At 39.7% G+C, this 22,402-nt stretch overlaps 1 protein-coding gene and 1 pseudogene across 8 annotated transcripts in view; both read left to right on the top strand.

The window, feature by feature from the left end:
- Positions 1-19,048, top strand: part of MID2 (midline 2) — a 95,539-nt gene extending 76,491 nt beyond the window's left edge. For 4 of the 8 annotated variants that reach the window (XM_059051338.2, XM_067023229.1, XM_059051341.2 and 1 more), the window contains 5 exons: positions 8,116-8,243; positions 9,341-9,574; positions 16,321-16,482; positions 17,945-18,152; positions 18,525-19,048. In XM_059051338.2, the coding sequence (XP_058907321.1) occupies positions 8,116-8,243; positions 9,341-9,574; positions 16,321-16,482; positions 17,945-18,152; positions 18,525-18,927 (1,135 nt within the window). In that variant the 3' untranslated portion in view covers positions 18,928-19,048. The remainder of the gene's footprint in view (positions 1-8,115; positions 8,244-9,340; positions 9,575-16,320; positions 16,483-17,944; positions 18,153-18,524) is intronic. The other 4 variants (XM_067023228.1, XM_059051343.2, XM_067023230.1 and 1 more) reach the window with 1 other exon arrangement.
- On the top strand, positions 4,181-4,490 carry LOC131748811 (cytochrome c pseudogene; annotated as a pseudogene).
- Positions 19,049-22,402: the final 3,354 nt, after the last annotated feature.

The following is a 22,402-nucleotide window of genomic DNA, read 5'->3' as shown; positions in this document are numbered from 1 at the left end:
AAGAACCTGCCTGCCAATGCAAGGGGACAAGGGTTCGATCCCTAGTCCCGGGAAGATCCCACATGCTGTGGAACAACTAAGCCCATGCGCCCCAACTACTGAGCTTGTACACCACAGCTACTGAAGTCCGCATGCCTAGAGCCAGTGTTCCACAACAAGAGAAGCCACTGCAATGAGAAGCCCGTGCACTGCAACAAAGAGTAGTCCCTGCACGCCACGACTAGAGAAAGCCCAAGCAGCAACGGAGACCCAACACAGCCAAAAATAAATAATTTTTTAAAAAAAGTGGAAGCAGGTCAGCTAGAGATGGGGCAAAACTGAAGCTATGGAAAAAAGAAGGTATGTGGCCAAAGCACAAATGAAGGGACATCTCTTCCATTTAACCAGAAGGAAGACGGAAGTAATGCATGTGGATGTCAGTATGCCCAGCAGTTTGGTATGAGAAATTCAGGAATTTATCATTTCATATCTACCCCTCTCTTTGTAAAATAGGAGGCAAAGTCATTTGCTAAGCATGAGCAGGAAGGTAGCAGGGTTCTCTAGCTTTTTGAACATATGGAATACAGTTATAATAATTGCTTTAATGTCTAATTCTAATATCTGGGTCAGTTTCAACTAGTTGCTTTTTTCTCCTTAGTATGGGCTTTATTTTCTTGCTTCTTTGCATGTCTGGTTAATTTTTATTGGATGCCAGACAATGTGAATTTTATCTTATTGGGCACTATATATTTTTGTATTCCTATAAATATTCCTAAACTTTGTTCTGGGACACGGTTAAGTTACTTGAAAATAGCTTGTTCCTTTCAGGTCTTGCTTTTAAGATTTGTTAGGTGTGATCAAAGCAGTGTTTAGTCCAGGGGAAATTTCTCCCCACTACTGAGGCAAGACCCTTCTGAGTACGCTACCAGGTCCCCCATGAATCATGAGATTTTTCTGGTCTGGCTGGTGGGAACATACACTATTCCTGGCCCTGTGTGAGCATTAGGGTTTGTTCCCTCTAACCTTTTTGGGTGACTCTTTCTCTAGCATTGGGCAGTTTCCTTATATGCATGTGTTGATCAGTATTTTATTGAATACTAGAGGCAAATCCTCTGAAGGTCCCAGAATTCTTTCTGTGCAGCTTTCTCCTCTCTAGTACTCTGCCCTGTGAATTCCAACCAACTTGGTCTCCTTGGATTCACAGCTCTGTGTTCTTAACTAGGGACTCCATTGGGCTCCACCTGATTTCCCCTTCATGTACCATTTTATTCCCTTAACTTTTGCTGGAACAAATTTTCCCACAGCTTCCTAAGAAAGAGTACAAGGTAAATAAAAATTTGAGTCTTTTTTGTTTAAATAATATTTTAAATTTATTTTCTAATTTGATAGGTTGGAAATAAATTTTCCTTATAATTTTGAAGGCATGGCTCTATTGTCTCCTAACTTCTACTGCTATTTTGATTCCTGATCTTTTGAATGTGACCTATATTTTAAAATCTGAAGCTTTGAAGGTCTTATCTTTAATCTGCTTTTTTTCCTGAAATTTCACCAAGATATGCCTTGGTGTGTGTCTTTTATTATTCATTTTTGTTGGGCACTAAGTGAGTCTTTCCAATCTAAAGACTACTGACTTTTAGTTCTGGGAAACTGTCTTATTATTTGCTAAGGACTTCCTCCCCTTCTCTCTTCTCTCTTTCTGGGACTCTAATTAGCCAGATTTTGGACACCCTTGATTTTCCCTCTAATTTAAAAAAATCGTTTATCTCCTACTTTCCATGATGTTATCTTCTTGATCTAAGATGTTTCCTTAATTTTTCAGCCAATCATCCTATTAAAATTTCAATTTAAGTATTTATATTTTTATTTATAAGAGCTCTTTCTTGATCTTTGCTTCTTTTTTAGCACTCTGTCCTTGCTTTATGAACACAGACTATTTATCTTCCTGATGATATTAATGATCACTAAAAAAGTTTTCTTCTAAACTGCTTTGTGTTGGTTTCCTCCACGTTCCTTTTCTCTGTTAGTTTCTGTCTTTCCCTAAATGTTTGGGGAGCTTTTCACTGCCTGTTTGAATTTAAGACTAAAAGGTGACAGGAAGATCTGAGGGGGTAGGAACAGTTTGTTGCTTGGTGAACTTTGCTATAGGATTATAAGGAGGAATGCTAGGTTTTTTAAAATTTTATTTTATTTATTTTTATTTTTGGCTGTGTTGGGTCTTCGTTGCTGCATGCGGGCTTTCTCTAGTTGAGGCGAGCGGGGGCTACTCTTCATTGTGGTGCACGGGCTTCTCATTGCGGTGGCTTCTCTTGTTGCAGAGCACAGGCTCTAGGCGTGCCAGCTTCAGTACCTGTGGCACGCAGGCTCAGTAGTGTGGCTCACGGGCTCTAGAGCGCAGACTCAGTAGTTGTGGCCATGGGCTTAGTTGCTGTGCAGCATGTGGGATTTTCCCGGACCAGAGATGGAACCCATGTCCCCTGCATTGGCAGGAGGATTCTCAACCACTGCACCACCAGGGAAGTCTGGAATGCCAGATTTTTATTGAGTGGACCTGTCTGTAGGTGTTTTCTCTTGGGACAGTTACCCGTGGAAGGAATCCACCAATCTCCTGCTTCTGGAGACGGATGAAGGGTACAAGTCTGGCTGTCATTATTCTAGGAGCCAAGCAGGGAAAGGGTTTTAAGACTGCTTTTAGTATGGCGTCAAGATGAGAGAGGGGTGGTCTGTGGTTGAGTGGATCTTGTGGTCTTGCTGTTCCTCATGCAAACTTTCAACTGTCTGTGGCAATAAATCAGCTTCATGTTTTTGGCTTCCCAATTCAGCTTTCTCTGCTCTGTTGTTGGTTACCACTCATCCATCCCTTTCTAGTTTCCAGACATTTGTTGACAATATCTTACTTGCATCTCTTTTTCCATTCTGTCTTTGTGGGTTTATGATTTTTTTTCTTTGTCATTTCAGTGGGATTTCATGAGAGCAGAGATAAAACATATATTTAAACCACTGTATGTAATCATGTCCACTCACTCTTCAACTCTTTGAAATGTCTTGTGCCACGACCACACTATTGAAAGCATTCTTTCCAAGGTCACCAAATGAATAAATACCTTGTTACTAAATTATAATAGACATTCCTTTGTTTTATCTTACTGTTTCATCTTACTTGGTCTCTCAGTAGCATTTGTCCCTACTGACCATTGTTACTGGAAATTTCTCTGCCCTTAGCTTGAGAACACTCCTGGTTTTCTTCCTACCTGTCTGGTTTCATTTGCCTTTGTGAGCAACTATTCCGTGACCTATTCCTTAATGCTGTTGTTCTTTGTGATTCTGTCTTAAGCTATTCTCTTTTCTCAGTACACATTCTCCCTGTTTCAGACTTGTAGCACCTAGGGCTTCGGTTACTATCTAGCTGTCGATGATTCCCATCTCTCTATATCTAAATCTTCTTTTCATGGGCTCATGTATAGCCTATGTGGTAGGAAGAATAGATGGCTAACTATGTGGTATGGCTTGAGAATCATCTATGCAACCTAAATATCTTTCTCACTGGTCTCTCATAGGGTCTGAAATTCTCCCCCACAATTATTCATTGTAATGTATTAAGAACCAAGACTTCAGTTAAAATGAAATTTTAACTGGGAGAGTTATTCCTTCTCCCTTACAAATGGCACTTGTTATATATTATCCCTAATAGAGATCAGAGCCTTGAGAGATAGCTAATGTGGTGATTTGCTTAAATACAGAAACGCAGACACACACACAGACACAAACACTTACATATATGTCAATGTCATTTTTGTCTCATCCTTAACCTTCCAGCCACTGTTAACATTTGGGAGTGTGTGTGTGTGTGTGTGTGTGTGTATACCTCACAAACGTAAGGTCATGTCGTATATACTGCATTTTACCCTATGTTTTAAACGTAACATATCACAAACTTTCCCCTGGCATTGGATATTTTTTTATAACCTGATTTTCAGTGACCTTATTGTGTTTCATCTTTTGATGTATGACACATTACTTAGCTCAGTCCCCATTGTTAGACAGCTAGGTTACATACAGTATGTTGAGTACTCTTATAATTGTATCTTTGCATATGTCTTGGTTACTTCTTTAGTAAAACATTTATGAAGTACTTAGAGAACGGGATGTCTGGTTTGCAAATGGGAACCTCTGTGTAGCGTGTGATGAAAAAACATATTTTAAAATGGCTGATGTTGAGACGGGCAAGAAGATTTTGTTCTGAAATGTTCCCAGTGCCATACCGTGGAATGGAGAGCCAAGCACAAGACTGGGCCAAATTTCCATTGCCTACTTGGGTGAAAAACAGGTCAGGTCCCTGGATTCTCTTACACAGAAGTCAACAAGAACAAAAGGCATCACCTGGGGAGAGGAGATATTGAATGGAGTGTTTGGAGAATCCCAGGAAGGACATCCCTGGAACAAAAATGATATTTGCTGGTATGAAAAAGGCAGGAAGGACAGACTTGATAGCTTATCTCAAAAAAAGCCGCTAGTGAGTAATATTTGGCCACTGCCTTATTTACTACAAAACAGAAATAGCTCATGACTTTTTTATGTGTACCATATTTAAATTGATCTCTTACACCAGAATTCAGATCATGAATGGCTGATAGGATATTTCTGTCGGACAGTCATGACTTAAGTAAGATTGGCTTGTGGATAAATGAGTATGATCAGCTTTATGAATTTTGATAGTAATTCCAGTTCAGCAAGTGCCATCACTATTTCCCCCTTCTATAGATATGATTGGGGGACTCCCCTGGTGGCACAGTGGTTAAGAATCCACCTGCCAATGCACAGGACAAGGGTTCGATCCCTGGTCCGGGAAGATCCCACATGCCGCGGAGCAACTAAGCCTGTGCGCCACAACTACTGAGCCTGTGCTCTAGAGCCCGTGAGCCACAACTACTGAGCCTGTGCTCTAGAGCCCGTGAGCCACAACTACTGAAGCCCACGTGCCTAGAGCCCTGCTCCGCAACAAGGGAAGCCACCACAATGAGAAGCCCGTGCACTGCAATGAAGAGTAGCCCCCGCTCACCGCAACTAGAGAGAAAGCCCTCGTGCAGCAACGAAGACCCAACACAAAAATAAATCAATTTATTTTTAAAAAGATATGATTGGCCTTTATTAATAATGTTCAACTTCGCACAGAGGTGGTAAATGCCATCTCAAAACCCATAGGAGACTGTGTTTATATTTAGATTTATATAACTGGTGATATTAATATATTTAAATACTGAGAAGATCCCTTCACTGTCTCATTGAACAGAGTAAGACTAACCTGTGCTTCAGGCTGTGTTCATTAGCCTGTTAAGGCCAGGACCAACGATAAGCTGGCAATGTCCACTTTCTCTTTTTGGTCTTAACTATGCCAATTTAATCAAAATTCTCTGTATCTAAAATGTTGCCTTTTACTTAATGAAAGGCATTTTAGTCTGGTTTAGGTATAATGCCAAATAAAGATTATTTAATACTTCTCACTTTTTTTTTTTTTTTTTTTTTTTTTTTTTTTTTTTTTTGCGGTATGCGGGCCTCTCACTGTTGTGGCCTCTCCCGCTGCGGAGCACAGGCTCCGGACACGCAGGCCCAGCGGCCATGGCTCACGGGCTTAGCCGCTGCGCGGCATGTGGGATCCTCCCGGACCAGGGCACGAACCCGCGTCCCCTGCATCGGCAGGCGGACTCTCAACCACTGCGCCACCAGGGAAGCCCAACTTCTCACATTTTTATAGATAATCTATAAGGTCGGATGTTTTTAAAATTCAGCATGACAAGATACAGTAGCAAATTTTGCTTGTGAATTCTTCACTAAGTCAGACCAAGTTACCATTCAGGATTGTCTTTTAAACAGCTATCCAAAACCACATACAACTGCAGAACTCCTGTATATGTGTGATTGGTAATGGTGCTTTTGCCAACTCATTAGAAGGATTAAAATAGAGGAGATATACCATCAGCACAAATTTTGTACATTATGTGATCATAAGGCTTAAGAATTAAAACCAAAATCACAGATAAAAAAAATTTATGAAGTAGAACTGTGATGTCAAAGAATATTTACATTTTAAGCTATTTTGATATGTAATGCTAAATTTGGCCTCCAAAATTTGAATCATTTCAGTCCTAATAAAAACATGTAGGCATTATTTAATATAGACATAAAAAGCTCCTATGATGTCTTTCTTTATAATCATAAACGCTATCTCATTTTAATTTACTTTTCTTTGATTTTTCATGTAGTTGGGCTTTTTAATATATTTGTTGGCTATTTTCATGTGTTATGAATTAACTTTCTGTTTTGTCTACGCTTCTCCTGTCACCACTTTCTACTCATTCCCAGACACCTTAAAATCTGATCCACCTCTAGTTTTGACCCCTTCCAGTCCATCCACTGCAGCTGGAGTATCGTTCTTATTTTTTTTTAATTTATTTAAAAAGATATTAAAAAAAATTTTTTTGGCTGCGTTGGGTCTTCGTTGCTGTGCGCAGGCTTTCTCTAGTTGCAGAGAGTGGGGGCTACTCTTCATGTGGTGCGCGGGCTTCTCATTGTGGTGGCTCCTTTTGTTGTGGAGCATGGGCTCTAGGCGCGTGGGCTTCCGTAGTCGTGGCACACGGGCTCAGTAGTTGTGGCGCATGGGCTTAGTTGCTCTGAGGCATGTGGGATCTTCCTGGACCAGGGCTTGAACCTGTGTCCCCTGCATTGGCAGGCGGATTCTTAACCACTGCGCCACCAGGGAAGCCCTGGAGTATTGTTCTTGAAACATAAATTTGAGCACATCACTCCTTTGCCTCAAAAGCTTCAGTGGCTCTCATTGTATTAGTCTTTTATTTGTTTATCCTGACCTGAATTTTATTCCTGAAACATCTCAATTTCCAGAAGTAGCCAAAAGCTATTGTAGGTAGATGTGCAACAGGGTATCCATGCATAAATATATGTATTTGTTTAACTCCTCATCCCCTTACAACTAGTTCACCATACAAGTTTCCTCTCTGGTCTTCCTGCATTCAATGCCTCTTCTCTCCACTCTAACATGCATATTGTTGCCAAGTTAATGTTTCTTTCCATCCTGTTATTTGCATGCTCAGGGATCTTCATTGGCTCTGATTCAGGTCTGGCACAGGACCTAAACATGCATATTTTGATCAAAGCTCAGAGATAAATCTGATGTGGAACAATGGTTTGGAATTGCTGAAGTATGTAAAAATATACCTTTTTTTTTTTTTTTAAAAAGAACTGTCTACATGGTTAAGGGTATAAAGTTTAGAATTCAATGAACATGGGTTCAGTTATATATTTTTTTCTGATCCTTGTGTGACCTTGAGCAAGTTCCTTAACCTTTCTATGTCTCATTTACAAAATGGAAATAACCTTTGCTATGCAGGGCGATAGTAAGGAGTAACTTAATGTATGTAGAGTGCGTGCATAGTGTCTTACATATACTAAATGCTCAATAAAGTTAGCATTTGTGTTGTTGTTAGTCATTCAGTTATTCATTCAACAATTATTTATTCATTATGTGTCCAACACTGTGTTAGGGACCATGGAAGATTATAAGAGGTATAAAATATGGATCCTGCTCTTGAGACTCTTAGAATTAGTTGGGGAGATAAAACTAGCATAGCATTATACAATTAGAGAATAATAAAATTAAATGTAAATGTTATAAAAGGTCAAACAAAGTACAGGATTTAGGGGAAGGTTTTAACCAAGCTGCAGCATGCTGGCTTGTTGATTAGCATTAAAAAAATAGAGGGGGAGAAAATATTCTCTCAAACTGCTTTTACCAAGCCTTCAGAGGTCTAGTTTTGATGCTGCCTGCCAGATGGAAAATGATGCAGAGGGGAAAGAATCCTGTATTTACTTCTCCTAATTAAGACAGGATGGGGGAGTGTGTTTGAGGGGTGAACATATGTGAATAAATATGGTATAACCCTTAATTGGTTCCTGATGATTAAAATTTAAATGGTTTCCATTGGAAAAGCACAGATATGGTATTTTTCACTAAATGAATCAAGCCCTAGCAGTCATTTATTTTCACCTTGTTTAACCAGAAATCAAACATTGGGTAAAGGTTGCAAACCTATTTGATGTATATTGATGTACTTTTCTCTCTTCCAGGGTCGCTATGGCAACTGCATCTTCTCAAGTTCTGATTCCAGACATCAATTTTAATGATGCCTTTGAAAACTTTGCTTTAGATTTTTCCAGAGAAAAGAAACTGCTGGAGGGGCTAGATTATTTAACAGGTGTGAAAATACTGTGCTTTCCTTTCCATTTTAATCCTTTTCTTTTGGTGTGCTTTTACTTTAAAATAATCTGTAAAGGGCAATATTGATCATGAAAATGCTTTTATAATCTTTAAAATGATACACGTATCTTTTAGATAGAATATATTTTAGTTCATGTAACAGAAAAGAGAAATGAGTTGTCAGTGTCTCCGGGGACAGAATGGGTATACATACCATCCTTACTTAAAGGTAAAAAACAAGAAGTTGCTGATGCTTTTCTCCTTATGAGCCTGTCAGTAATATAATGCCACTTGTTATAAGGGGTAGAACTCAGGTGGTAATTAAAGAATATTAGAGAATGTCTCACATGGGTATAGGTGCCACCCAAATGATTTTAAGGAAATTTAGGAATTAGCAGATTAGGAAGAAAAATATCTGAGTTGCAGAGAATTTTAGAAAATGAGGGAGACAACCAGTCTGTTAAAAATACTGACTACCTTCAGGATTGTTGAATGATCATTCCATGAGAAAAATATACACACACAATAACTTTGTGTTTGTAGTTATCTTTGTTACTATGTTAAAATAGTTGTCATTTATTGAACATCTACTTTATACCAGGCACTATATATTAATTTTATATCGTGATCCTTACAACGAATCTGTGAGGTAGTTATCATCCCCATTTTACAGATGAGGGAACTCATATTAATTTGCACAATTAACCTCTATTAATACTGCCCAAAATATATAATACAACTTACTTTGAAAAAAAGAAATAGGTTGAAGGTCATGTAATAAGGAAACATGTGACCACTTTGCTCTAATATCTACATATGTGTTAGTGTAGGCAGAGTAGATGATGGGCAATCAATCATCTCAATAACTTAGGCTTAGATCTTTGCCTAAAATACCTTTACCATTGAAGCAAAAGTGGTTTGGGGGAACTTGAGGTCTCAGCACTTGGATTCAGGTTGTATGGTACATGCAATCTAAAGCTTCTTAAGAAAACCTCCTTTCCATGAGATGTTGGGTTGGGCAGCAATAATAACGATTGTAAAATTCCAAAATAGAGAGTATGTTTTCCTTACCTTCTTTTCCACCTTTCCTTACAGCCCCAAACCCACCATCTATCCGAGAGGAACTCTGTACTGCTTCCCATGACACCATTACAGTCCACTGGATCTCGGATGATGAGTTCAGCATCAGCTCCTATGAGCTTCAGTACACCATATTCACTGGCCAGGCTAACTTCATCAGTAAGTCATGGTGTAGTTGGGGCCTGTGGCCAGAGATAAGGAAATGTAAGGAAGCAGTAAGCTGCTCAAGATTGGCCGGGGCGCCACGAGGCAAGTGTTTGTAAGACATGTTAGGTTGTTTAGTATAGTGTTTCGTAGACAGTGCAAGCTCCCTCAGGGCATTGCAAAGACCTTACTGATGGGTGACAAGCAAGTTGTGTATTTCCTTGCTGGGCAGTCACTGGGGCCACTCCCATTTGTTTATGTAATCCTTAGCTTTTCCTCAGTTAATCCATGTCACTCCACTCTCCCAAATCAGAACACAGCTCAGAATTCATTCCTGAGTAGCTAAGCCACCATCATTGTTGATTCTATGTGTGTGAACATCTCTCTCCTTGACTCTTCTTCCACTTCATTATCATGGTAAAATACATTACATTCAAAGACTACCACTTCCTTTACCACACCTATTTGTATCAGTGAATAAGTGAAGTGACAAGCCTCCTGCCTCTGTCACTCTTCCCTCTACCCCTTCTCCCTTTCCTCCAATAATTACACCAAATATAAAATGGCCCATCAGTGGGCCATCAAATGAAAGATGTTCGCAAAGCAGTCATTTAGCCTACATGTTATGGTTTCACCTTCTGATGAATTGGAGCAAGACAAGGCAGTAGGATCTTAACTAGAGCTGCAAGTTCCCTTCAATGTGCTGGGGAAAATGGAAATGAAAGCAGAATTAAAAGTGGATTCAAGGTTGGAACTGATTTGCACCCTAAGGTTGCATCTGCATAGCTGCAAATTAGTGTTTTCTTTTTACCTTGTGTTTGTGCTTCTGTGTCTGACTTCACAGACCCGCATGAGAGGAGTTTTTCCAACGAAACCGCCCCGATAGGCTTCCTTTTCCTGTCTTGTGACAATTTAGGGCCACATGGTGGGATGGGGAGGTGAGAGGACATTTGGGCTCAAACTCTAAAAAACACTTGCCTCGTGCAGCTCCATCCTAAGCCACTTGGCCCTGGTAGCTGCTTTCTTGGGTGTTTCTTCAGGTTGTGAAGTCGCAAAATGCTAAGGCCTCCCCAACATACTTGTCTGCAGTTGTCTCTCCTGCTCGGGAAAGTCTTAAAGCCAGTAACTGTACTTCTCTTTCCTGATATGGGGAGAGCAGTGGTCTCCTGGGAGTTGAGAATAAGTCTAAGAAGTGACAAAGATCAAAAGACTGTCACCTCTGTTTTCAAGGGTGCATAGTTCTTTGTAAATAAAAGCTTAGAGGATAATTCTTAATAGTGATAGGACCATAGCATCTTAGAATTGGAAGGGACCTCAGATGTCATCTTGTCAAATCTTCTTCCCTTTTACCAGAAACCCTGTAGGTGATTGTCCTGTCTCTGCTCAAACATTTCCAGTGATGGGTAGCTGAATTCTAGCAAAATAGCCTATTCAGTTGTTGTGCAGCTATAAATAATTGTCAGTGCTTCCTTATAAAAGGCCTGACTTCCTCCTAGTGAATAATAATAACAATTTGGATACGTATTATGCTTTTCCATTTACAAACACTCCCATATATGTTATGTCATTTGGTCCTCATGACTTCTTCCTTAGCCTTATGAAATAGATGATATTAATTCTATTTTATAGACTTAGAAACTGAGGCTCAAGTTAAATGAGTTGTCCAAGGTCACAGAGCTACAAACTGATGGAGTCATTATTTGAACCCTAGCCTGTCAGACTTCAAGGTTAATGCTCCTTGCAATAAACCGGCTACCAATTAGTCCTAGTCCACTGAGGATAGCTGTATTATTGCTCTTGTGTGTTAGCTGATGCCCCCTTGTCCTGTACCTTTTTTCCAGCAGCCATGTTGACTGTTGTGTTGACTGAGCATATAGTCAGATGAAATCCTCAGGCATTCCAAATCCTATTCCTATACAATTGAATATCTAAACTGAAATACAACATCTTGAATTTATTCCTATGACATTTTATCTGGTTAGTTCTGACTCCTCATTCCAGCCTACCAAAATTCTTCTGTATGTAGTTTCTGCCTTTCAATATATTTACTTTCCCTTCCAGCGTGCCTTCTATGTCTTTCTCCTTCGACCATTGATAGAAAAGTAGAATAGGACAGGAACAAAGGCAGAGCCCTGAAGCAAAATTTTGGATGGCAGTGGGCAGATAAGTTGAAACTATTTTACTAGGAAAAAATATTCATGAAGATTCCAGTCCTACATGCTGGTCTGGCCTGCCACTGTCGACTGAACCCTGGTTGTGAGAGCTACTTTCCCTTGAAGTTTTCCTATATTTTCTCTTTTTTAAAACCACTTTATTGAGGTATAATTGACATACAAAAAGTTGTCCATCAACAGATGAATGGATAAAGAAAATGTGGTATATACATAAAATGGAATATTATTAAGCCTTTAAAAAGAAGGAAATCCTGCCACATGCAATAACACGGATGAACCTGGAGGGCATTATGCTAAGTGAAATAAACCAGACACAGAAGGACAAATACTACATGATACCACTTACATGAAGAATCTTAAAATAGTCAAACTCCACATTTTCTTTAACCAGAAATTTATTCCTTGCTGGTTAGAATTTTGTCTGGAGAAGTACTTCTCCTTATTTTTTCAACTTTCCCCCTTTACTTTAAACTTTCTCCCCACTTTATGTAAGATTTGAAATTGTCACAAGCCAATAATGTTTCAGATGATGCTGTTAGCTGAATGAGAATTCCAACAGATGTTTGGATAATGGTCTTCCCCATTACTGTATATCTTTCCTCTGTTTCAGCTTTGCGTTTTGCATAAAGCACTGGCTATAACCTCTCCCTGGCCAGGCAGTCTGTAACATACTGCCACAAAGATGTAACTTCTATTTCCCCTCATTTTCATTCTCATGCAAATGCTCTCCACACACATTTACACTCAGGGTCATGGATTTCCATATTGCGGTCTTTCCATTTTGAACACGGTCTATACTTCCATTACCATAATTCAATGATAAATCCCATCTCATTAAGTCTCAGTGATATGCAGAGGATCATATATTTACCTTTTTAAAATTTAGAAATAATTTCAAAATTACAGAAAAGTTGCAAGACCAGCACAAAGAATGCCGATATATTCTTTACCCAGATTCACCTATTGTTAATATTTTATCCCATTTCCTTTATCATTTGCTAACATTCTCTGTTTCTGTCCATTTTTTCTGAACCATTTGAGAGTAATTGGCATACATCATGGCCTTTCACCCCTAAATCCTTCAGTGTGTGTTTCCTAAGAATAAAGAAATTCTCTTATGTATCCACAGTACGGTTATCAACTTTAAGAGGTATGACGTTGATGCAGTACTTTTAACTAATCCACCATTCATATTACAATCTTGACAGTTGACCCAATAATATACTTTATGACATATTAAGGACCCAATGTTGTCCTATTTAGTCTAGGATCAGGCATTGGACTTAAGTGTCATATTTCTAGCATCCTTTAATCTGGAACATTTTCTCAGTCTTTCTTTGTCTTTAATGACATTGATTTTTTTTTTTTTTTTTTTTTTTTGGCGGTACGCGGGCCTCTCACTGTTGTGGCCTCTCCCATTGCGGAGCACAGGCTCCAAATGTGCAGGCTCGGCGGCCATGGCTCACAGGCCCAGCCGTTCCACGGCATGTGGGATCTTCCCGGACCGGGGCACGAACCCGTGTCCCCTGCATCAGCAGGCGGACTCTCAACCACTGCGCCACCAGGGAAGCCCGACATTGATATTTTTTAAGGTGCCCTTTTATTTGTTTATTATGCTGTTCCTTATTTTGAGTTTGTCTGATGTTTCCTCACGATTATATTCAGATTACACATTTACGGCTGGAAGGCTACATAAGAGACGTGTTCTGCTTAGGACATCACATCTGGAGACACATGATGTGTACTTACCCTTCATTGGTGATGCTAATTTTGATCACTTGATCAAAGGTGTTGCCTGATTTCTTCGTTGCATAGTTACTGTTTTTCCTTTTGCAACTAATAAGCAATCTGTGCCATGATACTTTAAGACCATGAAAATATCCTGCTTCCTCATCAAACCCATCCCACCCCATCCCCGTTTTAGCATCAATCAATAATTCTCACCTGATCCAATCTTTACTCTGATGATGGCAAAATAATGATTTTCCAACTGAGCATCCCCTTCCACGTTTACAAGTTGCCAGTCTGCATTCTACTGTAAGCAAAAGTCTCATCCTTCATTTGTTTATTTATTTTTTTTTACTTCTCAGTATGGACTTATGAATTCTCTTTTTTCAATGGTTTATAATTCTTTACTGCCCTTATCTATTTTGGTGCTCAGATTGCCCAGATTTAGCCAGTGGGAGCCATTTAAGCTGACTCCTGCGTCCTTATAGTCTTCCATCATTTTCTCCAGTGCTTCCTTACTTTTCAGCATAACAAAAGGTTGTACACTCATTTTGACCATATCCTGCCCCAGCCCCGAAGTCAGCCATTTTTCCGAGGAAGTTCCCTGGTCCCTTTTAGTAGGAGAATGTTATTACAGACCAAAACCTGGGTACTAGAAGTACACACATACACCCATGTACATATACATATTCACACATAATATACATACACGCATACTTAACATATGTGCAATATGTATGCACATACACATAGAAATACATGTTTTAGAAATCGTGAGTTTATACCAATATCTCCAATTCCAATCCATCCCCACAGGTTCTTACCTTCCCCCATTTCATATTTGTATGTTCCTACGTCCACAATGAGAAGCCTGGCTCCCAACAACATCAACACGGATACTCATTTGCTCAATAACATATCTGAAATAGTTTCAGAATGGCGTTGCCCATCCCACTGCAAACACAAACAATCGTGAGGATTTGTTTACAGTTCTCCTCTTGCCCTTGGCTGTGATTGTTTATATTTGAAATGCAGGTGGCTTCATTTGTTTTGGTTTGCCTTCAGTTTTAGACCTCACTCTTCCCATTCATATTGACAGCATTTAAATTTTTTGAATCTGTAAAACAGCAGTGTTTCCAAAAGGGAAAACTATACAAAAAAGGTGTACTCAGAGAAGTGTCATTCTCTCATGTATCCTTTTCATTTTCTTCCCCCACCTCCATCCCCTGTAGGCAACCAGCTTCATTATTTTATGGTTTTTCCTTCTTGTTGTTATTATTGTTATGTAAATCTAAGCAAATATATGTATGTTTTCTTATTTGCCTTTCTAGCAAAAAAAAAAGAAAGGTAGCATACTACATAAACTCTTTTGCAATGTTATTTTTTAAATTAACAGTATATCTTGGAAATTACTCCATTATCAGTTCAGAGAGATCTTCCACCTTCTGTTTTATAGCTGCATAGTACTTCACTGTGAAGTTTGGTTTGGTTTTGTATTGTTAGCAGTATATCTGGAAGATCATATATTTCCCTCTTAGTATTAAAATTTAATGTGCAGTTTATGATTCATTCTGTGCAGTGATACATAGGCAGCCAAGCCCTCAAACATTTTTCCTGGCCCTTATCCTTGTGTCTTTTCATGAGAATCACTGAACATCACCACCAATTATTCTTCTTTCTATAGCATATCTGTTTGCACTCCATTATGCTTCTTTTTCTAGTTTTAATTTAGACTTCTTCTACCGCTCCCCAAATTAATTATAAAACCCTTCTGTTCATATCTCTTTCAAATCACTTATTATTATTTCCAATTTTTAACCTCACTAAATCCTTTGCTAGAGCTGCATAGAAATGACTAAATTCACCACTCATTTTCCCTGCCCTTTCTTTTCTATCCTCTGGTAGAATTATGGTTAAAAAGTGGTAACCTGACTGAAAAGCAGATAACAGAAGAGATAAGTCTAAATTCACAGGCTAGAATGTCGATCCCTCTTTTACTAAAAGTTAGCCAAATACATGTTTTTAATTATGTACATTTTCTCTGTTTAAGTCAATGTTTATGGTCTAAAGAGTTTCAAAAGCAGAAACCTAGATCTCTGATCCCTTTCCCTACTTGGGAGGGAAGGAGATTCCAGACAACAATGTGTTCCTGGACCACCCAACTTCAGATGAGTATTGGAATCAGAACCAGGAAGGGGTAAAACTGGGTAGTGTCAAGTGAGGAGATGATATTCTGCTTTGACTGTCATGTCATCTCCTTGGCTTCCCTATGACACCGTGGAGCCCACCAAGATTGGAAGTAAGGGTGAGGATGGTGTGGGAGAGTTGAATCATAAGCCCTGAAAGCTTCGCCACCTTGCAGAGACTAAGGAACATTACTGTTTGCTCCGTGAGTTGTGATGTAGTGGAGAGAACCCTGGGCTAGGATTAAAGAGACCAGAGTTCTACTCTCAGCACCATCCCCAGCTATCTGTGGCCTTGGGCAAGTCACTTTTCTTCTCTCTTAGTTTCCTGTTTGTAAAATGAGGGAAATATAGCGCCTAGTTGTCCTTTTGGCTCTGAGATTCCGTGTTAACTGTGCTCTGCTCCACCCATTCGAGGTCAGACTCAGATCTCAGAGGATTGGACCTTTGGGGTAAAGACCTAGAGACTCCATACAAGAGATGATTGTGTGATTTTGTATAGAAGTTTTCCTGTATTATTTGGCAGCAAATTGGAGTAACCTAACTTCCACTAGGGGTTACATTCAGTTACCAGAAGGAGCCTGGCATAAGCTTAGCTCCGTGGGAGAAAAGAAGCAGAGGAGGTTCATCTCACTATGTCTTCCACAACTCAAAAGAAAACAAAATGAAATTCACTTTTTGGTGGGGGGCTTATGATGAATTTTCAGTGTGCTTCTCATCAGCCTACCTCTATTACCTTAACATCCTTGCTTTCCCCATGTTACAGGCCTGTATAATTCCGTGGATAGCTGGATGATTGTGCCCAACATCAAACAGAACCATTACACCGTTCATGGACTTCAGAGTGGGACACGCTACATCTTCATTGTTAAAGCCATAAACCAAGCAGGCAGCCGGAACAGTGAGCCTACCCGACTCAAAACAAACAGTACGTTGTGGTGATTCCAAAAGGAGAGAGCAGTTTTGCCCTCCGTGCCAGCAAGTACACTTAGCCTGACACTGGCACACACAGCAGTGTAAGAGGGCAGTGGCACTGGGTAGAGGAGCTGTACTGTTGGAGTCTGTGCTTTGGGCAGGGGATTTGTTTGTGTCCTTGGGAGGTATGTGGACACAGAGATACACATAAAACAGCTGGTGGCTTGGGAGGATGTGAGTGAAGAGTTTTTTTTTTCTGCACTCTGCCTCTATGCTTTGGGGACAATTGAGTAAAAGAGTACTGTTGTTTGTGATAATCTGGTAAAATCCTCCTGCTGAGAAGCCATACCTGCTAGTAATGCTTTGGACTGAAAGTGATAGAAAAATCCAACTAATTTAGCTTAACAAATAGTATTTTTAGCAACTTAAACAAATAGTGTTTTTCTCTCTCTTTCGCGTAGCAAGAAGCTCAAAGGTTAGGCGGTTCAGGGATGGCGCAGCAGTTCTGTGATGTCGTAAGAGACCCAGGCTCCTTCTCCTTTTGTGTGTTAGCTTATTGCCACATGGTCACAACATGACCACTGCAACCTCTAGACGTCATATTTCCTTTCAAGATAGAAAGAAGGGGGAAGGTGTTGGTACATGTGATGGCTGTCCCTTTCATCAAGAAAGCAGACACTTTCCTAGAAGTTTCCTCCACCCTCTCTGACTTCTGCTTCCATCTTCTTAGTCAGCCCTAGCAGTGAGGGAGGCTAGGAGCTTGAGTATTTAGCTTTTCTGACCTCTATAGTAAAAGCGGGTAAGAGAGAAAAAGTAGGGGGTGGGTGTTAACATTCGCCAACGGTGTCTGCCAGACGCGATTTGTGTTATACAGCTCTTGCCATACCCAGCTGTTGGTTTCTAGTAACTAACTGGTTTTGTCTATGACTGTAAGGATTAATTTGTTGTGAATGATCCTGTACAACAAATATATTTTCTAATTATTGATGATGCAAAAGTCACTCTAACTGAGTTACGTAATTATATGTTATTTACATCCCAGTAGTTAGAGGGCAAACAATTTGTCCTGTAGTTGAGTTATTCTCAGGTTTTTTTTTTTTGTTCTGCCACCAAGCAACAGTTATCTCGTCTATTCCCTCACTTTGTCTCACCCCAAATACTCCTTCCCCTAAAATCTGCTCAAAGCCCAAACCACCCACTGAAATAAAGCAAAGTACAAAACTTATTTGATAACATGAGACCCTGAGAGCCCTCTTTTAACTTGATAGTCTGTGAAGGGGGGGCAGCTTATTTTTATTTTATTGAAAAGAGTGGCTTCTGGCCTGCTTCCTTAATATAATCCAAATACCAGTCAACTTTCACTGACTCAAAAATGATCATCATGTCGAGGCTCCTCTGATAGTGATGGTCCTGGAGGACAAAGATAGAATTCTTAAATACTTCCTCATGGATTTCCTTTTTTCTACTTTTTTCAGGCCAACCCTTTAAACTGGATCCCAAAATGACTCACAAGAAGTTGAAGATCTCCAATGATGGACTTCAGATGGAGAAGGATGAAAGCTCTCTGAAGAAGAGCCATACCCCAGAGAGGTTTAGTGGCACAGGATGCTATGGGGCAGCAGGAAATATATTCATTGACAGTGGCTGCCACTACTGGGAGGTGGTCATGGGTTCCTCAACATGGTAAGTGGATCCCACTTTTCTTTTCTCCTCTCTCCCCTGTTGTTAGGTTCCTGGGAGATTCAGTTCTATAGCACAAACATAATAGCAGTAAGTCAAGGTTAAAAAGCATGTGATGGAAACCACTGCTAGAAAAATTTGCCAGTTTTAAAAAAATAAAATTAGGGAAAATATACTGAGCTAGGAGTTGAAAATTACAGCACTCTAATTGCTAACTTTTTTTTAAAGCTCTATTGCTGTCAGTATTACGGATCTAAATGTAAACTATTTAAGGAAGAAACATGTATTCTATTTCTTAGATATCCTGTATGGTGTCTAGCATAACTCAGATCATTAATAAATGTTTATTTCTCTCTCCTTTCTACTGACTCACAGGTATGCAATTGGCATTGCCTACAAATCAGCTCCCAAGAATGAATGGATTGGCAAGAATGCCTCCTCATGGGTCTTCTCTCGATGCAATAGTAACTTCGTAGTCAGACATAACAACAAGGAAATGCTGGTGGATGTGCCACCGCAGTTGAAGCGTCTGGGTGTCCTTCTGGATTATGACAACAACATGCTGTCTTTCTATGACCCAGCTAACTCTCTCCATCTTCATACTTTTGATGTGACCTTCATTCTTCCAGTTTGTCCAACATTCACAATCTGGAACAAATCCCTGATGATCCTGTCTGGCTTGCCTGCCCCAGATTTTATTGATTACCCCGAGCGGCAGGAATGCAACTGCAGGCCTCAAGAATCCCCTTATGTTTCTGGGATGAAAGCTTGCCATTAAGTTTCAAGAGAGCGTATAATTCACTGGCTCTCCAGTTCAGCAGTTCTTCCCCTCCTAAACCTCAGTTAGTGTCCAATATACAAGATACAAAAATAAAGTTCATTTGAAGCATCCAAAATAACTAGATATTATAGATTTAATTTTTGTGCGTTAAAGCTTGTATTTGAATTAATGTATTGAGTTTCTCAGAACAAATTATCTGAGTAGTCTGGGTTCAAGCCATTGGAGAAGAAATTTGAAGAATTCTTCTCTTGTCATTGGAGAATTAAAAATTCCCAGTGATTTAGGAGTATAAATGATACTGGGAGGAATTAGGGTCATTCTAGGTAAATAATGTAGAAAGATGCTCTGAACAAGGGGCTAGCCAGCTGGAAAGCAGGGGTGTGTCAGCCTTGCTAGTACTGGCCAATTAGGCCAAGTAGAATTTTGAAGTGTCAAATGATCCCATATTATATGTAGCTTTTTATGAGAAAACCTACAATCAAGGATTTATTATAAAGAAAACATGTCTGTGTATATATAATATATATAAAATGAATAAATAATATATATTATATATTCATTTTATAATTATATATACATAATAAACTTTTTAATTTAGTGTTTGCATGAGAAATATACTGGAAGGGAAAATAAATTATACCATCCATTTTTGTCCCCTAAAGGGAACATCAGAATCAGTAAACATTTCTCCCCTCCCTCCATTCCTCCCTCCCTTCCTCCTTCCTGTCACACACACACATGCACATGCAATAATGACATAGATGGTGGGAAGAGCTCTAGGTTGGATCAGGAGAGATAGGGAGACAAGACTGCACAAGAGATGCTATTATTGCTGGATAGAAAATTGATCCAGGTAGATGTGTTATATGTAGCACAGTTTCATTGATGCTACCTAATGGAGGAGGTTTGTCTGAATTCTTAAAAATTCTGTCACAGAATATTTCAAAGAAATACAGTTTTCTTACTCTCAAATACATACACTTACTAGAATTAGGCTTTAAAAAAGAGTTGCATAATGGAGGTTCTTTATGAACCTTCTTTATTTACTTAATCGGTAAGAATGGAGTGTTGTAGATGCAACAACTATTTGCATATAAATGTACTTATGTTTTCAGATAAAACACTTCGGAAGTGCTTAAGAATGCCTGAGAATAGTTTGTTTTCTTAAACAGGTTAAATAATCATTCTTCGCGCAGTCTTATTTACACTATTCATTTGCTTAGCCAACCCTTCGTGGCAAATGCGGATGTAAACTTCAACCCAGTCCTTATCGCTATCATGGAAGGGAATCAAGCTTTATGGTCTGTGCGTCTGTCAGTTCTGCTGCTGGGATTGGGAGTGTCAGCACCAGAGCTTTCTCCTTTCAGGAGCTGAGTCGGCTTTAAGGAGTCTACTTCTTGGGAGTCGTGAAAATACTGTTGTTGCACCACGTGTTAGTTGTAACAAGTCCCCAGATCGGAGCCTTGAAACAATGCCCAAACTTCTCCCCCTCTTCCTTTCCACAGCCTTGGTGGACATTCATTCATTAATTCATTCAACCAACTATTAGATGCCAGGTACCACGCTGCAGCTGACCTATTGACAATCCACAGCCCCTGCTGTCAAATGGCTTATTATTCTGTAGGAGAGACAATCCCCTAAGAAACAGTTTTGTATTGTTTGTACACCTAACATGGAAACCAAGACTGATGCAGATACAGATGGCAGGCTCAAACTTACCTATCTAGTGGCAAAGTCAGTTTTTTTGGTTTTTAAAACACTACGTACTTACTGCTAATCAGGAAATGAGCAACCTCGGTAAGATTCAGCAGTGCTGGGAAATAGCTTGCTGTGATGGAAAGCTCATCATAGCCTTCAGACTAAAAGAATCTATTTCCTCTGCCCTTTACTAGCTGTGTGACCCAGGGCAAGTACTTCACTTCTCTGAGCCGCTGTTTCTTCTTCTGTACAATAATACCTACCTCACAAGGCTGTTGCAAAGACGAAAAAAAGATAGCACATGGAAACTGCTTAGCACACACGCGGCATTTAGTTAAGTATGGCATTAGTATGGCATACTTAACTATTAAGCATGGCGTTTAGTTAAGGATGCAACAAATATTAATCTCCTCCGCTCAGCCCCAGGCCCAGTACAGTGTAGCAGTGCTTTAAAATGGATGTCTTTCATTTCTAAGTTACTCTAAGTCTCTCCTCTAGGGCCTATCTCCAAATTCTTAAACAAAACATGATTTTAACCCCTTCATGAAATCTTTCACTGGCTCCCATAGCATTCAGTAGAAAGTCCCAGTTACCCACTTTGGCTTTTCAAGTCCCTATTTGTTTTCCCAGCTTCATCTTTTGCCACCTTCCCCCTCACACTGAGTACTCTAGCCAAGCGTAATGATTTACACAAGTTGTTCTCTGGGCCTGGCATAGAGACATTAGTAACAATTTTGATGCCCAGAGTAAACAGTAGGAATTGTTCTTAAATTAAGGGAATAGTGTGAAAATGCTGTAAGTGCAGAACACTCCACCTTCACCCCAGTCCGATTTTCTTTACCTTGGCCTTGGGACTCCCATGCCATATTCATTTTTTGTGCCTTTTAGATTTTAGTGCCCTGAGACAAAGCTTCAGTTTCTCCACCCTCCTTTTGACTCTAGTCTGGACTTGTTTCCCCATCTCTGCCCGGCTGGACTAGATTAACTCCTGAACCCCTAGGCTGGGTTATTTTCTCCTCTTCGGATCTCCCGTGGCACCCTGAGCACTACCCGCTCTCAGCAATAGTCACATTGTATAGCAGTGGTTTCTCAGACCACCCGTTAGAATCATTTTTGGTGTTTGTTAAAACAATTGATTTCTAGACCTCACCCTCTATCTTCTTAATTAAAATGTCTGGGCACATAAGTGGAATTTTACATTTTTAACAAGCTCCCCCAGGTAATTCTGATGCACACAAAGGTTTAACATATAAGAATTGTCTTCCCCACTAGACTGTGAATACCTTGAGGGCAAAGGCTGTGTCTTTTGGTTTTGTTGTTGTATTTTCAACACCTGACATAGGGTGTGGAACAGAGTAGTTGCCTGGCTAATGTTAATTGCATGAATGTACGAATGAACAAATGAATAATCAATGTTTCCCTGTTGTACTCTGATATCCATATTGGTGTTTGTTGTTTTCTGGGCAGAAATGCTTGGCTACTTCTCCATTTGGGCTGTATTGATATTATTCTGCAAATGTCCCAGGACTCATACATATAAATGAGTATTGTCTTCCTCAAAAGCTCTTTTGGAAGTTGACTTGGGGAATTGTCTGGAGCATATGGCACCATTCTTTTCAATAACTTTTCAGTCTTTTCAAACTTTGAATGTGGATTTAAGTTTTGGTCATAGCCCCAAATCACTCAGAGCTAAGTCTACTGAATAAAGTAGGAAAATAAACTGGGTTTGGGGTAAGCAATGAAGTTTCTGAGCCAAATAATAAAAAGTGCTTTC

Source organism: Kogia breviceps, chromosome X, assembly GCF_026419965.1.
Source record: "Kogia breviceps isolate mKogBre1 chromosome X, mKogBre1 haplotype 1, whole genome shotgun sequence".
In the NCBI taxonomy this organism is placed as follows: Eukaryota; Metazoa; Chordata; class Mammalia; order Artiodactyla; family Physeteridae; genus Kogia; species Kogia breviceps.
Note: the sequence above shows the minus strand (reverse complement) of the source record. Positions and strands in the feature narration are given on the sequence as shown.